Raw genomic sequence first — 21,494 nt, 5'->3', positions numbered from 1 at the left:
AAACACAAGCTGGTGGAGCCCCTCAAGAAGCTCCAGGAGAACATCTGCTCTCGTCATGATGAGGTGATGAAGATGTTCTCAGCTGCAGCAGAAAGGACTGAGAGGCAGAGACAGCTCGAGGTGAGTCGACAAAACATCCAGCAGAGAATCCAGGACAGAGAGAAAGATGTGAAGGTGCTTCAGCAGGAGGTGGAGGCTATCAATGGCTCTGCTGATAAAGCAGTGGAGGACAGTGAGAAGATCTTCACCGAGCTGATCCGTCTCATGGAGAAAAGACGCTCTGATGTGAAGCAGCAGGTCAGATCCCAGCAGGAAACTGAAGTGAGTCGAGTCAAAGAGCTTCAGGAGAAGCTGGAGCAGGAGATCACTGAGCTGAAGAGGAAAGACGCTGAGCTGAAGCAGCTCTCACACACAGAGGATCACAACCAGTTTCTACACAACTACCCCTCAGTGTCAGCACTCAGTGAATCTACAGACTCATCCAGCATCAACATCTGTCCTCTGCGCTACTTTGAGGATGTGACAGCGGCTGTGTCAGAAGTCAGAGATAAACTACAGGACGCTCTGAGTGAGAAATGGACAAACATCTCACTGACATTGACTGAAGTGGATGTTGATCTGATGTCAGATCCACAACCAGAGCCCAAGACCAGAGCTGAGTTCTTAAAATATTCACATGAAATCACACTGGACCCAAACACAGCACACACACAGCTGTTATTATCTGAGGGGAACAGAAAGGCAACATTAATGAGAGAAGAACAGTGGTATTCTCATCATCCAGACAGATTCATCAAATGTTCTCAGGTCCTGAGTAGAGAGAGTTTGAGTGGACGTTGTTACTGGGAGGTGGAGTGGAGAGGGAGAGTTTGTGTAGCAGTCGCATACAAAAATATCAGGAGAGCAGGGTGGTCGGATGAGTGTATATTTGGACTCAATGACAAATCTTGGGCATTAGATTTTGACTATGACAGTTATCATTTTTTGTACAGCAATGTCAAGTCTCTTGTTTCAGATCATCAGTCCTCCACAGTAGGAGTGTACCTGGATCACAGAGCAGGTATTCTGTCCTTCTACAGCGTCTCTGAAACCATGACTCTCCTCCACAGAGTCCAGACCACATTCACCCAGCCTCTCTATGCTGGACTAAGTTTTCGTTGTTATGAAGACACTGTTGAGTTTTGTAAGCTCAAATAGACAGTCATTTAAGTTCTGTTCAGTTGTTTAAATTCTGTTTTTATACTGTCAGTCTCTGGCAGTACAGCCACTAAAACAGCTTTGTCACAGAGAAATTAGAGCTTTCAGATTCATCCAGCATCATTATCCATCCTCTGCGTATTTGATGATTGTACTTGTATGTTGTTTCTCTTCTATTGCATATGCCTCTAACGAAAGCAACCGTTATGTTACATTTTAGAGCTGATTACTGTGATAATTGTGTGGATGATAGTAATCATTACTTGGAGACCATGAACAATTATGATTTATCAATTTTGTTTTTAATTCCGGAAACTCTGCTGATATTAGCATCATAACCAATATTAGAGTTTTACTTAAGTGATTAAAACACAAACATGTAGTAATGTTTTCATGGGCAAAAAAAACGTTTGGCACATTTGTGAATAAATACAGGTGTGAGCAATGTGGAAGATTTCATTTGATCAAGTAAGGAACGGAGTTTTTACACCCTGACACACTCATGACATTATCACTCATATACAGAACATGATATGGTGTAAAGTATGTGGAGACCCAAACATTACACCCATATGTGACTGAAATACCATCAATGTGTGTCTCTCAATTTCTGATCTTCTGATCTGATCAATTTCTGGTTTCTACTCGAGACTTAAAAACACCTCACAAGTACATACTTTAAGTTTTAATTTAATTTAATTTCCTAAAACATCTGGGCACTGTAGTTTTTATCAAGTGTGAGGAAATATCATTGCATTCCTTAATAAATCCAAGACATTCACAGGACGTTCATGAAGGCGTGTGAAGTTGCTATGGCCCAAGATACTCTGACACATGCAAGCACATCAAAGATCAGCACATGTCACACCACGCTTCTTCAAACATTGCAGTGTGCTCGAGAAATAGGTAACAGACAACAAATATGACATGGTGCACAGGTAAACCTCAGGTCGGACAACTTATGCCAACAAGGGTAAATTCCTATAACAAAAAGAAAAGTTTAAAAACTGATTTGATGCGAACATGCAAGCTCAGCTCATGTTACGAATTCTGTGAGAAGCCAAAATTCCTGGTCTAAAAAGGCAAAGGTCAGGTTTTGTGCAGGCCAGTCCATCTCTTCCACACCAACCTGGGAGAAACATTTCTTTATGGAGCTGGTGCACATTTTTTACATTAAGATGGATTGTTATGTATTAAACTACCAAGTACAGCTGAAACAATTAGTTGGTTAATATAGTCGATTGACAGAAAAGAAAAAGTAATTTTTCCTTTTAACTACTTTAATAATTATAAATAATTTTGAAGTATCCGTAATAATATGGAGGTTTGAACTGTCGGTTAAAAACAAGCATTGTGGGCTCTGGGTAATTGTGACAGTATTCTCACTATTTTCAGAATTTTTAACAAACAAATCCATAATTGATTAATGGAGAAAATAATCAGCAGATGAATCCATAATGAAAATAATCATTAGCTGTAGTCCGATATAAAATGAGCTCTACCTCAACAACTGCAGCAATTAAATCTCCCTTCTACATGGCTGCGTGAGGAATAATAATCTAATGATGAATAATAGTAGCCACAGGGGACATTTAACTGCATAACGTACTTTTAATACATGCCCAGTACTTACTTGAGTACATTTTCCTGATTATACATACTTTTACTTAGCATAAAATTCACTGTGTGGTATACTTCTACACCACTGGGACAAAACACGCATTGTCTATCTAATATCATTGTATGTTGTAGCATTAAGATTTCCCTTCATTTTAACTAAGGAGCCTAAACTCAAAAGTATGATAACAGGGTGTTTGCAAATTTAAGAATAATGATTAATGTATGAAATTATGTAAATGATTGATAAATGATCTGGTGTATTTTTTACTGGTACTTTAAAACGTTTCACATTCATTATATTATTAATAAAATCTTTCAAAATGTAAATGTAATAAAAAAGACGAAAATGCTCTAAAAGATGGTCATCTCCAACATGGCCGCCAGGGGGAACCGCCACGCCAGCCAAAAGCTGAAAGCCGTCGCTACAGACTTCATATCCCAGAATCCTCCGCTTCAGTTTTATCATATCCAGGCTACCTCCATCCTGTCCGAGCAGACGAAGGGGAAACAGATGACTTGTCTGCTACGTTGAGGTTGAAACCTGCCGATTGAAACCTTCCGAGGGTTGATTCAGAAAATTAAAACGCCTGAAGTAGCGAGTTTTAAGGGTAAGAACCACGTTGGAGACTTTTATAAGCCGCGTTTAATACATTACTTCATGCTAACTAGCTTGCTAGTTGTCAAACAGGCTGAACGCTGTTGGTGAACACCTCTGTTTTAATATTATGGCATCCTTGGGTGGCGTTACAGCTGCACCATGATTATTAGTTTCGGCTTATTTGATGTTTTTCTGTTCGCTGTTTGCTTGTACGCTGGGCTAAGCTGCTCAGGCGTTCGCTAAGGAATCTCCAGCGGTACCATGGTTGTTGTTGGCCTTCTTTCCTTCCCAGGAAATCAATGTTTGTTCCGCTCCAATGTTGCACTTGGCGTTTCCTGCTGCAGTTTGTGTGCAGTAATTTCAAGTTGCCAAAGTGCTGCAGGGAAAGCCTCTTCCAGTGCAGCTGTTGTTTACAGCGAGCTCACCCACTGTGGCATTTAGCTTTAACATTAGGTGGATTGATATGGTTTCAGAGCTGCAGAGGAGGGTCAGCCAGCACTGCGCACCCCTCTGAACAAGATTTTTTAGAGCATCTAGATTTTTGGGATTTGGCAGTATATCGGGCCTTGAGAGCCAGACAGTATGCATACATACATAACTTAGACTTTGCACTGGAGTTAACTGGTACATACACACTAAAGTGTCCCAGTTTTGAGTCTTCTAGGGCTGCAACTAACGATTATTTTCATTGTCAAATAATCTGTCAATCGTTTTCACGATTAATTGATTAGTTGTTTGGGGGAGAAAATGGTAAATGTTGATCAGTGTTTCCCAAAGATGAGGTCCTCAAATGTCTCGTTTTGTCACAATCAGAAAATGTAAACACAGAAGAAGTTGAAATCAGAAAAATTGGACATTTGTCTTTTTAATTATGTAATTATTCACTTTTATGCAATCGTTATTACTCAAAATGAGTAATTGGTGATTAATTTAATAGTTGACAAGTCTTTAACTAATGCAGCTCTAGTGTCTGGTTTCAATGTTGGGGTGTAGCATTTATGGAACATTAGTAACCTGTGAATTCAGCTTCCCTGTATGTAGGGTTAGGGCTTTCTAGTCTTCTCAAAGCAGTTTTACATTCACAAACAGAAACTAACATTCACACATTGGGGCAATTCGGTATCCAGATTCACTTTACAGGACACTTGACATGCAGCCTGGGGATCGAACCGCCGACCTTCCAGTTAACAGCCAACCACAGCACCTCATAACACTATTCATGTTTCTGATCTGTCTCGGTGCAAATGTGTCAGCTCATGCTTTATACTGTCTGTGGTCTACACTCCAGACAACCTGTGCTGTTTCTAAGTTTCCTCTGCACCTGATGACGAACCCAGTTTTGGTACTCAACGGTCTGCTAGATTTGGCATCTCTTCTCTTGACAGCAACTAATGCTTTTTTTTCGTTACTGATTAATTGTCCTGTTCTGTTCTAAATGAATTGATTTATTGTTTGATCCCAAAAAAAGTAAAAAATGTCCATCACAGTCTTTAAATTCAACAACAAACAAATCAACAGTCCACAACCGAAAGGTATTTAATTTACTATGATATCACATATATGACAGAGGAAAGCAACAAATCCTGGAACCAGCAGATGTTTGGCATTTTTCTGTAAAAATGGCTGAAATGATTAATTGACTATCAAAATGCCGTAGTTCTTTCTTTGATTAATAGACTAATCACTGCTGCTCTCACCAGTAATGAAAGATGACAATACAATATATCCTCAATCTGGGTTTGGGTACAGAAAAATTCCTGCAGCATTGAAGGTCCCAATTAGCACAGAGGCCTCCCATCATCCGTAAATGGAAGGACTCCTGCTAGAGTTGGCCGCCTGGCCAAACCGAGCGATTGGGGTAGAAGGGCCTTAGACAGGGAGGTGACAAAGAACCCGATGGTCACTCTGACAGAACTCCAGCGTGTCTCTGTGGAGAGAGGAAAACCTTCCAGAAGAACCACCATCTCTGCAGCGCTCCACCACATTGTTTGTAGAATTTTAAGGAAAATAATGAAAGGTTGTAGCATAACAAAATGTGGAGAAAGTGAAGTGCTGTGAATACTTTCCGGATGCACTATATTTCAACTTTAAAGCTTGTGTGCTCTCTGGCATGTGATGAGGAAGCTGGGGGAGTTTTAGCTTCAGGGGAAACTACAGTACATGACCTGACTTGGAGTTACAGTATGTTTCCTTTTCAAATGAAATTGCTCTTTTCCAATTGATCACATTGGCCTGTCTAATAATAAACCTTAGAATCATTTGATGATGATTTACAAAATGCAGCTCTAAGCTTAGGTGTTGTGATAAAGCTGCAATTCAAATTTTCTGTTTCGAGAATTACTTTAAATTTTAGCTTTGTGCCTTTTTATATATTTTTATGAGCAGCTTCTAACGGCGGTTTTGCAATTACTTCAATCATTTAATCTTAAACAGATGCATTTTGTGTTTTTAAAAAAAAAAAAAAAAAGGAATGCTGAGACTAAGTGTTATATATAAGAATTGCTTTGCACTTGCAACCACACAACCAGCTGTAATGAGGCAGAGAGAAAATCAGCTGGAACCAAACTGCTTGAATCACATGGGCATTCTGTTTTTAGTGAGAAACCAAAAGTGATTGGAAGTCGGTGCAAAATAATTAGTTTCACTTCCTAAACCATTAATGACAACTGTAAGAGAGCTATGTTGAAACACCGTTGTCTTGGTCAGCAACAGTAGTTTTAAATACACAACAGTCTTGTGAGAAAGGAGAATAAATGAAGAATTTCAAATGTGTTGTTTTACAGTTAACACCGCAAAATGAAAACATCTGCGTTGGAGCTCACTGCTGCTCTGTATGGGACCCTACAGAGAGGAGGCTGAGAGAGCAGCACATTCATGAACATGGTGCTGGACTGATGTATAGGTGTAACATTCAGGTGTCCACATACTTGAGGAGGTAGTGAATTTGGTGTAAATATTGCAGTATATTGTTTCCCCTCATGCAGATGGTTTTGGTTTCATTTGTATAGTGTTTGAGTTATCTGAGATTTCAGCTAGTCTCTAACTCGTCTTATCTGCAGATTGATGCTGGGCTGTGAACAGTAGGTTTATCAGATTATTTTTTTGCCGATAAGAGAAGCAGCTGCTCGAAACGAGTCTGATGGGTAAACCAAAACAGTAAAGTTAACCAGCCAAAACAATGAGCTGAAAGACTAAAGGCCATTTCAGACGGAGAGCGACATTCCGCTTAGAAAAAAGTTCAACATAATTCCACTCCGGCGGCAGGCGGGCGTGTGTGAGACGAGCACGACCGTAACAGTTTCACAGGATCTGTTTGTCTGATTGCCCGCACCATCCTTAACTTCCGCTTGCCTCTTTGAAAATTAATTACTAGGTGTGTCAATCGCTTCCTTTCTGAAAAGGCCTTCAAATTGCATTCCTAATCTCATACTTTGTATTTTTTATCTAGCACTGCAGCTGTCATAACAAAGTACATACTGTTACATGCAGTGTGCATACATTCGGACATACTAAATCTTCTGCCTGAATAGTTTGGTAGCATGCATACTGGATTGCACCCAAAACTCCCCAAACGGATGAGGCTAACTGAATATAACTCATCACCAGCAGTGACTGATACATATAGTCATTTGATTCATGGTGAAATAAAAAAAAGCATAGTTTAGCTTTAACGTGGCAGCAGAAATCATTCTGAAATCCTCCTCCTCCCTGCAGTGATGACGTTCACCTCCACAGTGTGAGTCCACATCCGCTAAACCGGCCTGGCTTCCTGCTCCAATGACCCGCCTCCTCTGAGTCCACCTTCTGTTGACCAGTGGACGGAGCTGGCCCTGCTCAGGGGGCGTGGCCGGCGATGGACAGTCGATGCAGCAGCAGCGCCGATTCACGGCTGACTGGCAGGGGAGGGTGGTCTGCCAACACGACGCCCCTCTCTGCAAGGGTGGAGTCGTACGAAGCCGGGGGGAAGAAGTGCATCTCGGATGTGAGGAGGACCTTCTGCCTGTTCGTCACATTTGACCTCTTGTTCATCACCTTGCTCTGGATCATAGAGCTCAATGTAAGACATGTCTGTTTGTGTTGTGGATGTGCGTCAGAACGCCTGGCTCAGAGAGTTTTCTGGGGGAGATGAAACTTTTAATTCCTGTTTAGATATCTAATTAGAGATCGGTGTAGAAATGAGATTAAAAATTGTTCTTTGTGTGAAACAGCAACATTCAGGTTTGTTGGGGAAATGGAGAAAAAAGCAAAATATTCTTTTCCTGTATCCAAACATTAAATCCAACACCAATTACAACAGGTGAAAAACACCATTTAGCAGTGAAACTAGTGGATGTGTAACCCTGGTTCCCTGACTCTCCCCTTCATCTTGTCATTCATCAAACAGCTGTTATCAAAACTGACAAACATAAAGGAACACTCTGAGCCTGCATTCATGCTAACGGCTAGGCTATGTGAGGATGTACTTTGGCACATCAGTGCTTTGAGCTAAATGCTAACATGCTGATTAGTGTTTACTAGCATTCAGCATTTTAGGTTAGCATGTTACAATAGCCAATTAGCACAAAGTACAGCTGAGAATGTCATTAGTTCATAAACCTTTGTACTGGAGAAATTTTGACCTGGTGATGCTAGATGAGAAGTAAGGGGATCACCAAAGTCAGTAGGATTCATTGTGTGGCAATCATGGATGTAAAATCCGAACCAAATTTCACAGCAGTTGGGCCGATCGACCAATATTGCAATCCCTAAAGCAACACTGCTAGCATGGCTAAAAACAAAAGGCACAGAACATTTAATTTTAAGAAAAAGAAAACTTAGTGTTTTGTATACAAGTTAATTAATACACATGAGAGGTGTTGATTTAACTTTATGGTCCTTTGTGATTTTGCTGCAAATGTGCTAATTAGCCAGCGTAGCATCCTGTCACAGTTTCTTTCTTTTAGTCCTTGAAGTATTAGAAACATTTCTTTTTATTTTGTGTGCACATTATATTAATAATCATTATACAGTGCAGAAGCCCAACATTTCAGGCTGGTTTGTTACCAGGAGTTTTATTTCTAATTAGGCCGAGGGAAGATTTTAATTTGACTTGTCTTGGCCACAGAGTTGACACATTTGTGTTAAACAAAGCACAGACATTAAACAAACATGAACATTTTTACCTATAGTCACAGGTGTCTGGTGATGAATTCAGCTAACCTTTAGACTTATTGTATGTTATGCAGCAATTTATCAGATAGTCACCCTCATACACTGAACAAAATTATAAACGCAACACTTTTTGCCCCCCATTCATCATGAATCAGAGTAAGAATCAGTTTTATTCGGCAGGTTTGTGTACACATATGAGGAATTTGATTTTGGATTGTACATTGCTGACGATGTGCTTGCTCATACAATAATAATACAATAACAATAGTAAAATCAGACACCGGCTAGAGAACACAAATATACACACTATAAACAGAAACGGGGGGGTCTCAGTGCAACACATCTCCTTCACATAGAGTTGAGCAAGTTGTTGATTGTGGCCTCTGGAATGTTGGTCCACTCCTCTTGGCTGTTCAGCCTAAAGTTGCAGTCAGGTTGAGACCCCGATGAGGACGACAAGTATGCAGATGAGCTTCCCTCAGACAGTTCCTGACAGTTTGTTTAAGAAATTCTTTGGTTATGCAAAGTGATTGTTGCAGCAGCTGTCTGGGTGGCTGGTCTCAAGATGTGGAGGTCCTGGGCTGGTGTGGTTTACATGTGATCTGTGGTTGTGAGGCCGGTTGGATGTACTGACAAATCCTCTGAAACGCTTTTGGAGACGGCTTATGGTAGAGAAATGAACATTCAATTCACGGGCAACAGCTCTTGTGGACATTCCTGCAGTCAGCATGCCAATTGCACACTCCCTCAAAACTTGCTACATCTGCAGCATTGTGCTGTTTGATGGAAATTCTGCACATTTTCGAGTGGCCTTTTATTGTGGCCAGCCTAAGGCACACCTGTGTAATACCCATGCTGTCTGATCAGCAACGGCGTAAAAAGCACATTTTGACTATTTCATTTATGCAATGGTAAAAAAGGCAAAATAAATGGAAAAATGTGAATGTACTTGTTCTGTAATCAGCAATTTATTTTATTATATTTGGTTTCAGCCAAGAATTTTCATTTTGGTGCATCCCTAATTTGTGAACAATATTTGAGAAAAATAAGTCTTTGATCTTTGAATGCAGTCAAAAACAAAAGTGTTGCGATTATAACTTTGTTCAGTGTATATAACTAACATAGCTACAGCTATACACACAGAAACAGCTTTAAGGTCAAATGTCGATGTGTGTACACTGAAAAACACGCATACATTTTTTTTTTTTATGTAACTATATTTTGAAGGACATTCTGGTGACTCACTTTGAAGAGTAAATCTGCAACACATTCACAGCGCTAAACTTCTTGATCGCTTTTGTGTCTGTAAACCTGTTTAACTGGAACTCGGGTGTGTTCAAGGGTTCCCCTCCTTTTGGGAAATTGGCCTAGCTTCCTCGCTAGCTGTGACAGTAAATGTGAGCAGTTTGGTTGATATGTTACTCTGTTCTGAGTCTGACCACGCACAGTCAGGCTTTGAAAACAGTGCAACAAATTCCAATCCAGCATGAGACAACAAGTTATTGAGTTATTCAACTACCATATCCACTAGTTGGCACTCGAGGGATGGCAATAGGAATTGACATGTCCTGGACAAAATAGATTGCGACATCACCAGTCTTACGTTGGTTCATTTGTTTACACGTACTGCTGTATTTACTTCATGTTAATTTAACAAGACTTAGAGTGTACAGTAGCTCCTTGAGGAATGCATTTGTTCCTTGACACAATCTTATGTTGCCATAGCAGCAGAAGGTGCGCAATGTTAATTAAATATGTATTTGGCTCATTGAGATAACAATTGTTCTAGCTACATCACTTTGGCACACGTTATTTTTCACGGGCTCCGTGCACCACTGAACGTCCTGGTTCAAAACGATGAAGTTGATAAGCCTAAATTATTGATATATGAATCACTGGATAACTGGGAGATGTGACTCCTGAAATAGACGTGCTGTGATCATCTAGACAGAAGATGTCTCACTCTGTTGGAGTTGTGGGAACTGCAAAAACGCTACAGTGGTGTTACAGAGTGGAGCTTTTTCCATCAAATGCACTCTTTCACTCTGCAGGCTGTGGGGAAGGAGAGCAGCTTTGCAATATGAACACAGTACAATAAAGAAAGGACTTAATTGCGTCCTGAGCTGCTGTATTTAGCCGATACCAATCCTTTAAAATATGCCGGATCAGCTCGAGACATCTCTGATAGGCACAGTGGAGCTTTGAGCTTTATGCTAACATGCTGATGTTGGTATAGTGATTACCATGTTCACCTTCCCAGTTTAAAGTATTTGCATGCTAACATTTGCTAATCAGCAGGAAAGACACAGTACAACTCAGGCTGATGGAAATGGCATTACTTTTGCAGGTACAAACCAAAGTATTTAGGACATTTTGACCTCATGATGGCTCTAGAAGAAAAGTAAGAGAATCACCAGCGTCATTATAATTCATCCTGTCGGGGGAACGTGAATGTTTGTTGCACATTTTATGGCAATCTATAAAGTAGTTGTTGAGATATTTCATTCTGAACCAAAAATGTCAGCTTGCTGGTGGTACTGGAGGAAAAGTCAGGGGATCACAAAAATAATTTGGATTCATCCTGTGGGAACCATGAATGTCTGTCTAAAGTGAGTGGTCAATTAATTGTTTAGTTGTTTAACTGTAAACTGATGTGCAACTAATTTGTTAATCAGTTTATAAATGCCAAACGTTTCTGGCTGAACATATTTGGGTTTCAGGCTAAAAAGATCAGACAAAAGAAGAAATCTGAAGACATCTCTTTGGGATCTTAGAAATTATGATTTGCATTTTCTCAAATCTTTGACACCTAATAGTATATTGGCACACCTGAAGCACTGGATTTTAGTGAGAGCTGCGTCCTCACTTTGTCAGTCTGCTGTGTGGAAACACGGCTATGAAAGTACTGAGGGCAGAAAGCACGAGCATATGACTTATTAATCTCTGTGGGGCGACACTGTGGCCTAAGTAACTGTAGAATGATAATGAAATCCCTTTTTTATAAGAATCAGACTAAAAATAAAGACTTCATAAACACACAACAGATAATTGCTGGACCTGGAAATTCAGAGTCAAGTTTAGTTTCAACCACTTCCACTTCCTGCCAAACATTTCATTCCACTCATACTTACTTAGCTGATGAAGCAGCTAAATAAACCAGATCCAGTTGTGCACGACCTTTGGTTTGCATTTTCAGTTCCTTATGCATCTATTTTTGACATCCAAAGTTTGCTGTGTTTTATAGCCCTCTCTCCTGCTGTAAGACCTACATGAGCTAATAAAATGAAAGAATAGTACAAATAGCATTACCTGCTCTTGCTGGAAATAATAACTAGTTCAAGAGTTAATAAAATGATAAACTGAGAGTTAACATTTTCAGAGGAGAGATTCAGTTTTTTTAGATTTAGATTTTGATCGGTAGCTTGTGTTTGACAGGTGAACGGCGGCATTCAGAAGCAGCTGAAGGAAGAAGTCTTGAACTACGACTACCACATCTCCTTCTTCGACATTTTTGTAAGTTCTTACATTTTTCCCACTGTTTGTGTACAGAAAGTCCATATTTAATTGATCAACTTTATTCTTCCTTCTTCCCTCAGATCCTGGCTGTTTTCAGGTTTGCCACTCTCATCCTGGCCTACGCCGTCTGCAAGCTTCGTCACTGGTGGGCCGTCGCAGTAGGTTTTTTTTTTTTTTCTTCTATACTGTAATGTGACAGTTTTTCAGCAGAGGGTGCTGTCGAGTGAAAACACTCACACTTTACAAGGAATTTGTTTTGGTAGTTTGGTGCATAACAATAACCATGGTAGGTAAAAAAAATATTATAAAGGTAAAGCAAGTATTGCAGGTCAAGAATCCTAAATAGAATATATACCAACCAGAACCAAATACAGTTACGTGTAACAACAACACCAGCATGTTGGCTGTGGCTGTTCACACAAACATCGTTCTGCCTCTGTTACTACCAACATTCCCGGCTTAGAAGCAGATCAAATCGGACCCCCCTTTCCAGCTCCGTACGTTTCATACAGCGCGGTGAGCAATACTCCCGGAAAATATTGCAGTGTGAAAACGGCTTTAGGCATTGCAATCATTCATACAATGACATTTTTTATGTAGTGCTTTACAAAGACTATAAAATACCAGATAAAAGTGGAATTAAAAAGTATCTGAAATAATACAGTAACAAATGATGTTAAACATACTGTAATCGCACTAAATGATGAAAGAAGTCACAGGCCAAAATCTTTCATTTTCAGCATTCACTCTTCTGTCTTTTGGGTTCCTCGTTTAATCCACTGAGCAAAAGGATGACTAGTAATCCGTCTTTGCTGGTCAAGTATTTTGCTCAGGATGACAGCAACACCTAGTGTTTAATCTTAGATGTGCAATGTTCACGGAGTTATTAGAAATAAGCTCAAACCATATTCTAGTTTATTTTGAGAAATTCAAGTTATAGCTCATGGATGGATGGATGATGTTAACTCAGAGTTTGGCAGAAAATAATGAATTGTGGATCTGAAACAATGACGGACTATAACTGTCCCCTCTGTTCAGGTAGAAAAGAATATTGATTTGTGATCACATACTTACATGTGATGACCACCTGTGCAGTTGGAGTGTCTCTAATCAGTGTCTCCTCTCTTTGCACAGATCACCACTGCAGTCAGCTGTGCTTTCTTGATTATTAAAGTCATTTTATCAAAGGTAAGAGAATGTAAAAAGACACATTTCAGTGTTTCTGCTCAGAGATAAAGAGGTCGTCTGCTGGCTGGCTGCTGACTCATTACTCAACCCGCTGCTCGTTTTCAGAACTACCATTCACTGTTCCTTAAAAAAATAACGTATTTGTCCCTCATGACAAAAAATGGCTCCTTCCCAAAAAAAAATTTTTGATTTTATTTTTCTGCAGTGGCAGATCAAAGGTCATAATCTTAGCTTATAATGATATATGATCATTTCCAGATTCTCCTGTGTGCTGTCCGTTATCTGCTGTGTTTGATGTCAGATTCTGCACCACTGCCTGCTTTGTTTACGATATTATTAGGCTCTGATTGGCCAACATGGTTTTACGGTTAGGGTTATATTGCCTCCTGGTGGTTTGGCATGCTCTTGGCAGCGCTTGATAGCGTGTTTTTGCATTTTCATGTAGACAGATTTTTTTTTTTTGAAACAGACGGAAAACTCCGGTTATAAAAATACCCGCGTCCGTGTGGACTAGGCCTAAGGCAGTTCTGCAGGCAAAAGGGTCTCCAACTAGCAAGGTGTACCTAATAAAATGGGCAGTGAGTGTTTAACCATGGCTGCAGTGCACCTGCATAAACAACCTCAATGAGAACAAAACAATGTCCCAATTTTGTTTTGGTTCTCGCTGCTCATCGTTTTCATTCCTGAATTATTTCATAATGCAGAGTGTGGCCTTCAAAGAGAAAAGACTTTGAAGATGAAGTTGGACACACACGTGCACACACACGTGCACACACACAGACACCATTATCCAAAATCAATATGACACACACATCATTTCAGGGGCAAGACTCCCTCGCAGAAAACAGTTAAAAAGTGTGAAATTTTGCTGCATGCTGTAAAAGGGGAAAAAAGTAGCACAAACTGGTGGACAGATATAAAAATTGAAAGCTAGTAGAGCAAAATGAAATATTAACATAAAGGAATGCATCAGTTTAGGTTAGGATAAATGCGGGATCAAAAAAGGCGTTTTCAATGGGGCAGTTTTTGGCCTAAGGGACGAATGTGTCGGTTTTTGCGTAGCTTAGCTATTTTAAGCTAATTTAAGGAACTGAGATGACAATTTGAAAATTTCTTTAAAAAGAATATCCTCTGGCAAATTCGAGCTATATACATTCAACACAGCCAAAATGGCTTGAAAATAAAAAACGGAATGGCACAAAATGTCCCCAGGAACTTAAGGGTTAAGTATGTAGAATCTGATGTGTGGGCCAGGACATCTTTGTAGTACTACAAAATTTTATTTAAAATGGCATTTTGACACATTTGTCTTGAAAGAGGTCATTGGCTCACTTTAAGGTTCATAATTATATTTAGGAATTAATGGGTTTAAATGGTTTACAAAAAAAACACCATATATCATACTGCACATTGCTGCAGCCACTCTTTTCTTGAGTTTTGAATGCTCTATTTTAGCTACTGAATGAAGCATCTCACTTCTATTTGATCTTTTGTTGGGCGTTGCACCTGCAAGTTCTTATTTAAGGACTACTAGCCAATCAGAAGCAGGGTAGTGTGATCCGAAGCAAAGCTGTTTCAGCCATTAACTGTGGCTGTGGTTCATCCCTACATGATCCAGAAAGGCAGAACAACCTGAACCAGCTTTGCAACCTAGACTGGAGCGAGACATGTCAGTGGTTTGTAACAAATTTATCTTTCATATGTAACGTTTTAACTGTGCACTGGTGTCTTACGTTCTGTAGGGAGGGTGGGGGTGAGGGGAGGTAGCAGGCAGACATCTTGTCACTGTGTGTGCTGCAGCTCAGTGTGTTACTCTACCAGTGTTAGTGAGGGCGTGCCACACAAGCCTTTTTCACTTTACAAACCTGTTACATGCACAAAAAAGAGATACAACTCAATAAAGGAGAGGGAAAAGCCAAAAAGCAGAATGACCCCTTAAAATATATATTGCACCCCTTGCGATTTGACGGGCCAAGAATCACTTTTTTTTTTATATCAGGAACAGGATGGGGGTCATTCTTCCAGGATTGGCACAGGACAGGGTTTGGTATTTGTCATGGGATTGGGACAGGTGAAAATCCAGTCCCACGTCAGCCTCTACCCAGTAACAGCTCAAAGATAAACCAATAAAACATGTTTTTTATCAGCTTGATACTTCATTGCTGCCCCTGATGTTGTGAATTGCTCACAAACATGATTTTGAACAGAGAAAGTGTTCTTAAATAGCATTTACATTCTGTGTTTTTCACCCCCATGTATTTTTAAATATCTTTTAAAACTTTATCTTATTGGACTACTTCACTTCTTCACTTCCATGTAAAACACATTGTTGTTTATTATAATACTAATACTAATAATAATGTTAAATATAATAGATTTCCATCCATGTGCTTTATATCTGTGATTGGTATTGTAAGTTCTCCCCCTGGCCAAATCAGAAATACGTCTAATAGGATTTTTTTGTGAATTTTGAGGGTTTTTTATTGTTTTTTCTGAATAACTTTCTGGTAACACATTTGTTCAAAGGGTATGAAACATGAAATATGTCTTTTATTTGGTGTAATAAAGATTTCTGCTAATCTCATCTTCCTAAATGTGAAAGCCGTGCTCGTATGTTTTTATTTTGCAGCTTAGTTTAAAAGTGTCTGTGTAGAATTAAATATTTAGATAGAAGGTACCACAGTCTGTGTGCTGAAAACTAAAGGTATTCCTCTTCGTGTGCAGCTGCTGTCTCAGGGGGCCTTCGGGTACCTGCTGCCCATCATCTCCTTCGTGTTGGCCTGGATCGAAACGTGGCTGCTCGACTTTAAAGTTCTTCCTCAGGAGACCGAAGACGAAAACAGTGAGTAACATGCGCACAGCTTCTTCTCTCTGGTAATGCGATATCCACTGTTATTAATACTGTTAATACTTGTACTGATGCCTCTGCAGTACTACTAATGTTACTGTTAATATTCTGGAACTGCGACTAATATAACCACCAATAGTATAGCCTCTATTCAGTTGTGGAAGAAGTATTTTGATTCTTTACATGAGTAATAGTAACAATACGTAAGTCATGCATTCAAAATACAACTTAAAGTAAAGGTACAGATGTAGTATTAAGAAAATCCAGTACTACAGAACCCAGGCTTTCTTTAAAATAATAAATTAATCTTAAATAATACCATATATAAGGTGCTCCGCTATAAATGCTTTAAGTATCAAGTAACAAATAATTGAACAATACAGTATATAGGCCACAGATAAATTGCTTTACATTGTGTCAAACAAATAACTAAATAAATAAATAAATAAATAGAGTGAGGAATAGACATAGAAGCCCTGCTTCTGCCCTAGCTGCTCTCCCACTGCAGCTGTTGGCTGCTGTCCTCCTCCTCTCCTATATCTCTCTCTCAATTAGCTATAGATGTTCCTTCCTGGCCATCTCTTGCTGCTTCAGCTGCCCCAGCAGCACTGGCTGAAACCTGGAAATATTCCAAACAAATGAATTGATAGTTAATCACTCTGGTCGGACTGTTCTGCTTTCTCATGTGTGTCTTCGGAAGTTTATGCTGTTTTGCTAATACCGCTGATGCAGACTGTCCTTGCGCTTCCTCAGGATGAGCCCTTTTGAGTCTTTTTTCCATTATTCATCTGGATTGAGGGAGCAAGCATTCAGCGTCAGAGTAAGATTTTCATTGCCGTTATCCACTTGCACGAGGTGTCAGTATTGACTAGCGTGCTAACCTTGATGGCCCAGCTCAGAGGAGGGGTGATTGACAGACTGGTCCGTCTGTGCAAGGAGGGGCTGAGCAAATCCATGTGCTGTACGCCTCTCTACAAAGAAATAAGATTTTACCCATTTTAACTAGTAAAAAAGGAAAATCTCTATGTGGTGATTGATGTTGTACCGGGCTGCTACAAATAAATCAGTGTATCGAAAATACTGACAATGTAGTGTGTAATCTTTCTGTTACAGTTGTGTCCTTCATGTATCCTCCTCTTTGTGTTTCAGGATATCTGTCCACCATGCCAGCCACAGATCGAGCCCCTCTCCTGGGTCCGGGTCCTTTATCTGACGGGCAGTTCTACTCTCCACCAGAGTCATTGGCAGGTCTGTTGACTCATACTGACATTAACTCCAAAATATCTCGCACTTACCCCAACATTTTCTTTATGCTAAGCTAAGCATCACTTGGCTCTAGCTCCTTTCTTCACACACAAAAATGGGAGCGGTCTCCATCTTAAAGGTTCAGTGTATAATATTTCTGAGGATCTATCGACAGGAATGCAATATAATATCCATAACTATGTTTTCAGTGGTGTATAAAGACCGTAATAACCCATTATGTTGCCATTTATATGCACATAACCGCAGGCACCCCCTGCCATGGATGTCGCCATGTTGCATCGTCATGTTTCTACAGTAGCTGAAAACGGACAAACTGCGCTACAGAACGCGTTTAGTCACCACGTTCTTCTTGTTCTACTTCTGGTAGAATTCAGGCAGTGCAGATGTTCACTATGTTGAATACGTACTTTTAGAAGTAGTAGTAATAATATAGAGCAGGGGTCTGCAAATAAGTTTTGTACTGGAGCAATATTTTCAACCATTAGATAGTGGATGAGAATATAAGACTTAATATTACCTTGTTTCAGCATGTTGATCGGTTAGCTCAGTTGGTAAGGTGCAGGTTGAGGGTTCAAACCCACCTTAGGGCAGTGTTTTGTTTTTTTTTCTTCTCTGCAACAAATGAATTCTGCAGCGAATGTTTCTCAGATCACAGCATTTGTTGCACAGTTTTTGTTTGTGTTTAATCCACGTCCATTAACCTACAGACGCTTTTACATTTCCCCAGTATCTGCAGGCAGAGGACATTTAGGTGAATCACGTTTTCTGACGGCTCTTTCAGAGGTGTCAAGCAGCTGCAGACTCTTTTAATGTCGTTCAGAATTTTTTAAAGTAAAAGCAAGGTTCAACTTCAAATAAAAGATTGCATTAAACAAACTTTCTTGCCCTTTTATTTTGTAGGCAAAACCACTAAAGAGGAAGTGATTATGTGAGTGACTGTTGCTGTCATGACTGAGATCTATTTCAGCACCGCCATCAAAGTATTTATTTATAATTTTTGCCGCTATTAAAGCACCATAATCTGGCAGCGAGCCAGATATTGTTTGCTGGCAGTTTTGGCAAGGGTCCATAATCAGAGAGAAAGAATGTGTTTCCTTAGTCAATGTTTGTATAAACTTTATCTAATGTGTGGTTTATAATGGACTGTGGTGCAGAAACGGTGACAGTGTTTCACACTCTTGGCTTACATTTTCCATGTTATTGGTCAGTGGCCAAGTCACAATAACATGGTTTTACTGAATAATTAAGTGAATATAATTTCTTAATAAATATACCCTAAGAAACCTCATTTCTTGACTGGCCACTCTCTGCTGTCTCAGAAGAGACACCTTTTGTGCTGTCAGACACCGTAGCTGTCCTACCCTCTTTGAAAGGTTAGGGGGCAGTGGTAGAAGGAATAGTGTTGCAATTCACAACCATCGCCACTAGATGCCACTAAATCTTACACACTGAACCTTTAATAATTAAGTGTATTTTCAAAAATGTCAAACTGTTTTTGAATGGGCTTATTTATCGCCATACTAATTTGTTTCTCACTTGTGTTCAGACTCTGACGAGGACCTGGATGATAAACATGATCCAGAAAAAGGGCTCATTCAGCAGGTGACCTAACAGGTATGCAGTACCATGTCATGTATATTCCTGCGCAATGCGGTATCAGTATCCTGACCTTCGTTTTTTGTTCTCCTCAGGATCTCTTCTACTTCTGGAAGTCTCCTTTTGTGCTACTGAGGGAAAATTCTGCCTTACACATTCTGCCATTTTAGTTTTTATTTGCCTCAAAGAATTCTTTGTATATTCATACCCACAAATGCTCCTCTGTTTCTGATATTAGCCTTCTGCATGAACACCTGGGCTGGAAAAGTGCAGCTTAAAAAGCAATTTCAGCTCCATGACTCGTGGTTATTATAAGGACCCCAGACACACACATTTAAGGAACTCTGCACCTTTGACGAGAATTCATATTAATGGGTATTTATACAAAAGATTGCACATTGTGTGTGAGACAAATTTGATTGAATAAAAATTCAATTAAATTTGAGCTGGATTTTCAGTATCAGACCATAATTATTATTATATATATTTCCAACAACCTGTTTACTATTCATTTGATCATTTTCACATGCCTGGGTTTGAAGTCACTGTAACGGAAAATAAGCTCTATTTATCTCCAGACTATAGAAAAGAAGGATTTCTTTTCGACCAGTATTGAGCTTATGGATGATGTTTATAACAAACGAGGCGGAATATTTACAATTCACTGTCTTTCTATGGGTTCTTAGAAATGTGTTCTACTACTTCCTGGTCTTTGAAAACCAGTGAAACAACCTTGTACGAAACATTGGAACAATTTTGCAGTATCATTATTTAAAGAATACTGTTTGCTTCCAAAAAAACCAGAGTGAAGTATTATTTTACTTTAAAACAAAATGAGCCATAAATCTACAGGATTTAAACATGAAGTTTGGGCTGCACTGTATGAACTTAATCTACTCTAAAAAGCTGCTGCTGGAGCTCATTGTGACATGTACATATCTTCATGCATGCCTTGCAAGCAGAGTGGTTTTGTTTTTATGAAAAACCTTGTGTGTAAAATAGAATCATTAAAATATGAAATATTGTGCGTTTGTTATTTATTTATATTTAATTCAGCTGTTGATCGTTTTCCTAAAGGCGAGACGCCAGTCAAATAAGCTTTTCTCCCACTTTACTCATATCAAAATTAATCTTTAAGCTAAAAATATACATAAATAGAAGCTTTTTTAAGTTATAATTTGGTTTGTTTTTCTGTGTCAAATGCAAATATGACAGTACACTTGGCATAAAAATTACTTTGTCACATGAACACATCTTATGGATTAGCTTACATTGTGCTCTAGAAACGATATATCGATTAACGATATATTACTCAATATGGAGAGTTTTAAAAATACTGGTTGAACTTTTACATGGAAAATGCTAACAAAGATGAAATGTTTGCGATTTGCAGTTGTCAGACTTGGTATAAAATAGACGTAATGTTTATATATACACATTATTCAAGATTCTTTTGTAAATTTTATGAATGTATGGAAATAATAAGTATAGTAGTATAAGTATAAGAAGGTCAATAGGCAGCAGATAATTGATGGATGTTTACCATGCCAGTAAACTTTGGTTCTCATTGTTTCCATACAAAGAACTGGACAATTGAGTTGTCTATATTGACATAAGTTTAAAGGAGACCATTTATGCTGCTTTTCCAGTCCTATATTGTAGTTCTGTGACTCCTGTATGGCAGCTTTGCATGATTCAAAGTACTTATACTGGCTCTTCGTGTGGGGGTTCATTTCAGCCTCTATCTGAAACGAGCTGTAGATGCTCCTGTCTGTTAAAGGCCCCCCCACTCAAAGCCCACTGTCTTCTGATTGGCCAAGACCTGAAGCATGTTACCAGGGGTGAGTTCAGCGCCTACAAAACTTGGCAAAAGGTTTTTCTCAACAGAAACAGCGGTGCCTCGAACACCCTGTTGTGTACGCAAGCGCACTGCATTTTCCTGCCTTTTTAACACCGTTGTGTTTACAAACTTGTGGCAGCTGAATGGGTAACACCTGTAATATGCCCACCAAACAGGAGAAGACATACCTCAAAGCCCGTTGTGGAACGTTGCAAGGAAACATGTCGTTCAATCCGAAAATGTTGCTAACTGGTGCACAACGTTTTGAGATTGAACTCACCCCATACAGAGCGTTCAGAACAGGAGAAATTGGGGTTTTTGCTCACAGGGATTTCTTACTTCAACCTCATTATTTGAACCTTTGGCCATGTTTAACATGAACATCCAACACTGTAACACTGTAGATAAGTTAAAATATGGAAAAGCATAATAGGTCTCCTTTAAACATTTATATTTGTAGCTGCAATATAAGCAGCTTGGAAGTAGCTCCAGCAGGTGACCCGGTGGATTTTATACATCCAAAGAAAGTCTATAAAAACCCAGACTGGGGACGGGTTCAATCTCAAAACAATTTGCAACGGTTTCTGAACACGTCTGCTTATAACTGGGTGTGCAACGTTGCGTCAGACCAAGCGTCTTAACTGAGACCTGTGTTATTTGTCAGAACGTGTAGC

At 39.4% G+C, this 21,494-nt stretch overlaps 3 protein-coding genes across 3 annotated transcripts in view; 2 read left to right on the top strand and 1 right to left on the bottom strand.

Moving 5' to 3' along the window:
- The window catches only part of LOC123972419 (E3 ubiquitin/ISG15 ligase TRIM25-like), a 16,759-nt gene extending 15,117 nt beyond the window's left edge, over positions 1–1,642 (top strand). Inside the window, exon 6 of the mRNA XM_046051922.1 lies at positions 10–1,642. Coding sequence (XP_045907878.1) covers positions 10–1,197 — 1,188 coding nt within the window. The 3' untranslated portion in view covers positions 1,198–1,642. The remainder of the gene's footprint in view (positions 1–9) is intronic.
- A 1,625-nt stretch (positions 1,643–3,267) lies between these two features.
- On the top strand, positions 3,268–20,005 carry stard3nl (STARD3 N-terminal like). Its single transcript, XM_046051395.1, has 9 exons — positions 3,268–3,425; positions 7,130–7,472; positions 12,002–12,079; positions 12,163–12,240; positions 13,217–13,270; positions 15,995–16,112; positions 17,268–17,366; positions 18,931–18,998; positions 19,076–20,005. Exons 2-8 carry the CDS (start codon positions 7,269–7,271, stop codon positions 18,993–18,995), a joined length of 696 nt encoding a protein of 231 aa, XP_045907351.1. The 5' UTR covers positions 3,268–3,425; positions 7,130–7,268; the 3' UTR covers positions 18,996–18,998; positions 19,076–20,005.
- The window catches only part of LOC123972128 (solute carrier organic anion transporter family member 5A1-like), a 56,234-nt gene continuing 51,196 nt past the window's right edge, over positions 16,457–21,494 (bottom strand). The window contains exon 10 of the mRNA XM_046051394.1: positions 16,457–16,737. Within this exon, the coding sequence (XP_045907350.1) occupies positions 16,709–16,737 (29 nt within the window). The 3' untranslated portion in view covers positions 16,457–16,708. The remainder of the gene's footprint in view (positions 16,738–21,494) is intronic.

Source organism: Micropterus dolomieu, linkage group LG06 (genome assembly GCF_021292245.1).
Source record: "Micropterus dolomieu isolate WLL.071019.BEF.003 ecotype Adirondacks linkage group LG06, ASM2129224v1, whole genome shotgun sequence".
Lineage (NCBI taxonomy): Eukaryota > Metazoa > Chordata > Actinopteri > Centrarchiformes > Centrarchidae > Micropterus > Micropterus dolomieu.
Note: the sequence above shows the minus strand (reverse complement) of the source record. Positions and strands in the feature narration are given on the sequence as shown.

Bases quoted from the DNA above. Each gene is read 5' to 3' on its own strand.
- stard3nl (XM_046051395.1), top strand. From the start codon at position 7,269: ATGGACAGTCGATGCAGCAGCAGCGCCGATTCACGGCTGACTGGCAGG. The intron at 7,473-12,001 runs GTAAGACATGTC...TGTGTTTGACAG, and splicing joins TCTGGATCATAGAGCTCAAT to GTGAACGGCGGCATTCAGAA. The intron at 17,367-18,930 runs GTCTGTTGACTC...ACTTGTGTTCAG, and splicing joins TCCACCAGAGTCATTGGCAG to ACTCTGACGAGGACCTGGAT.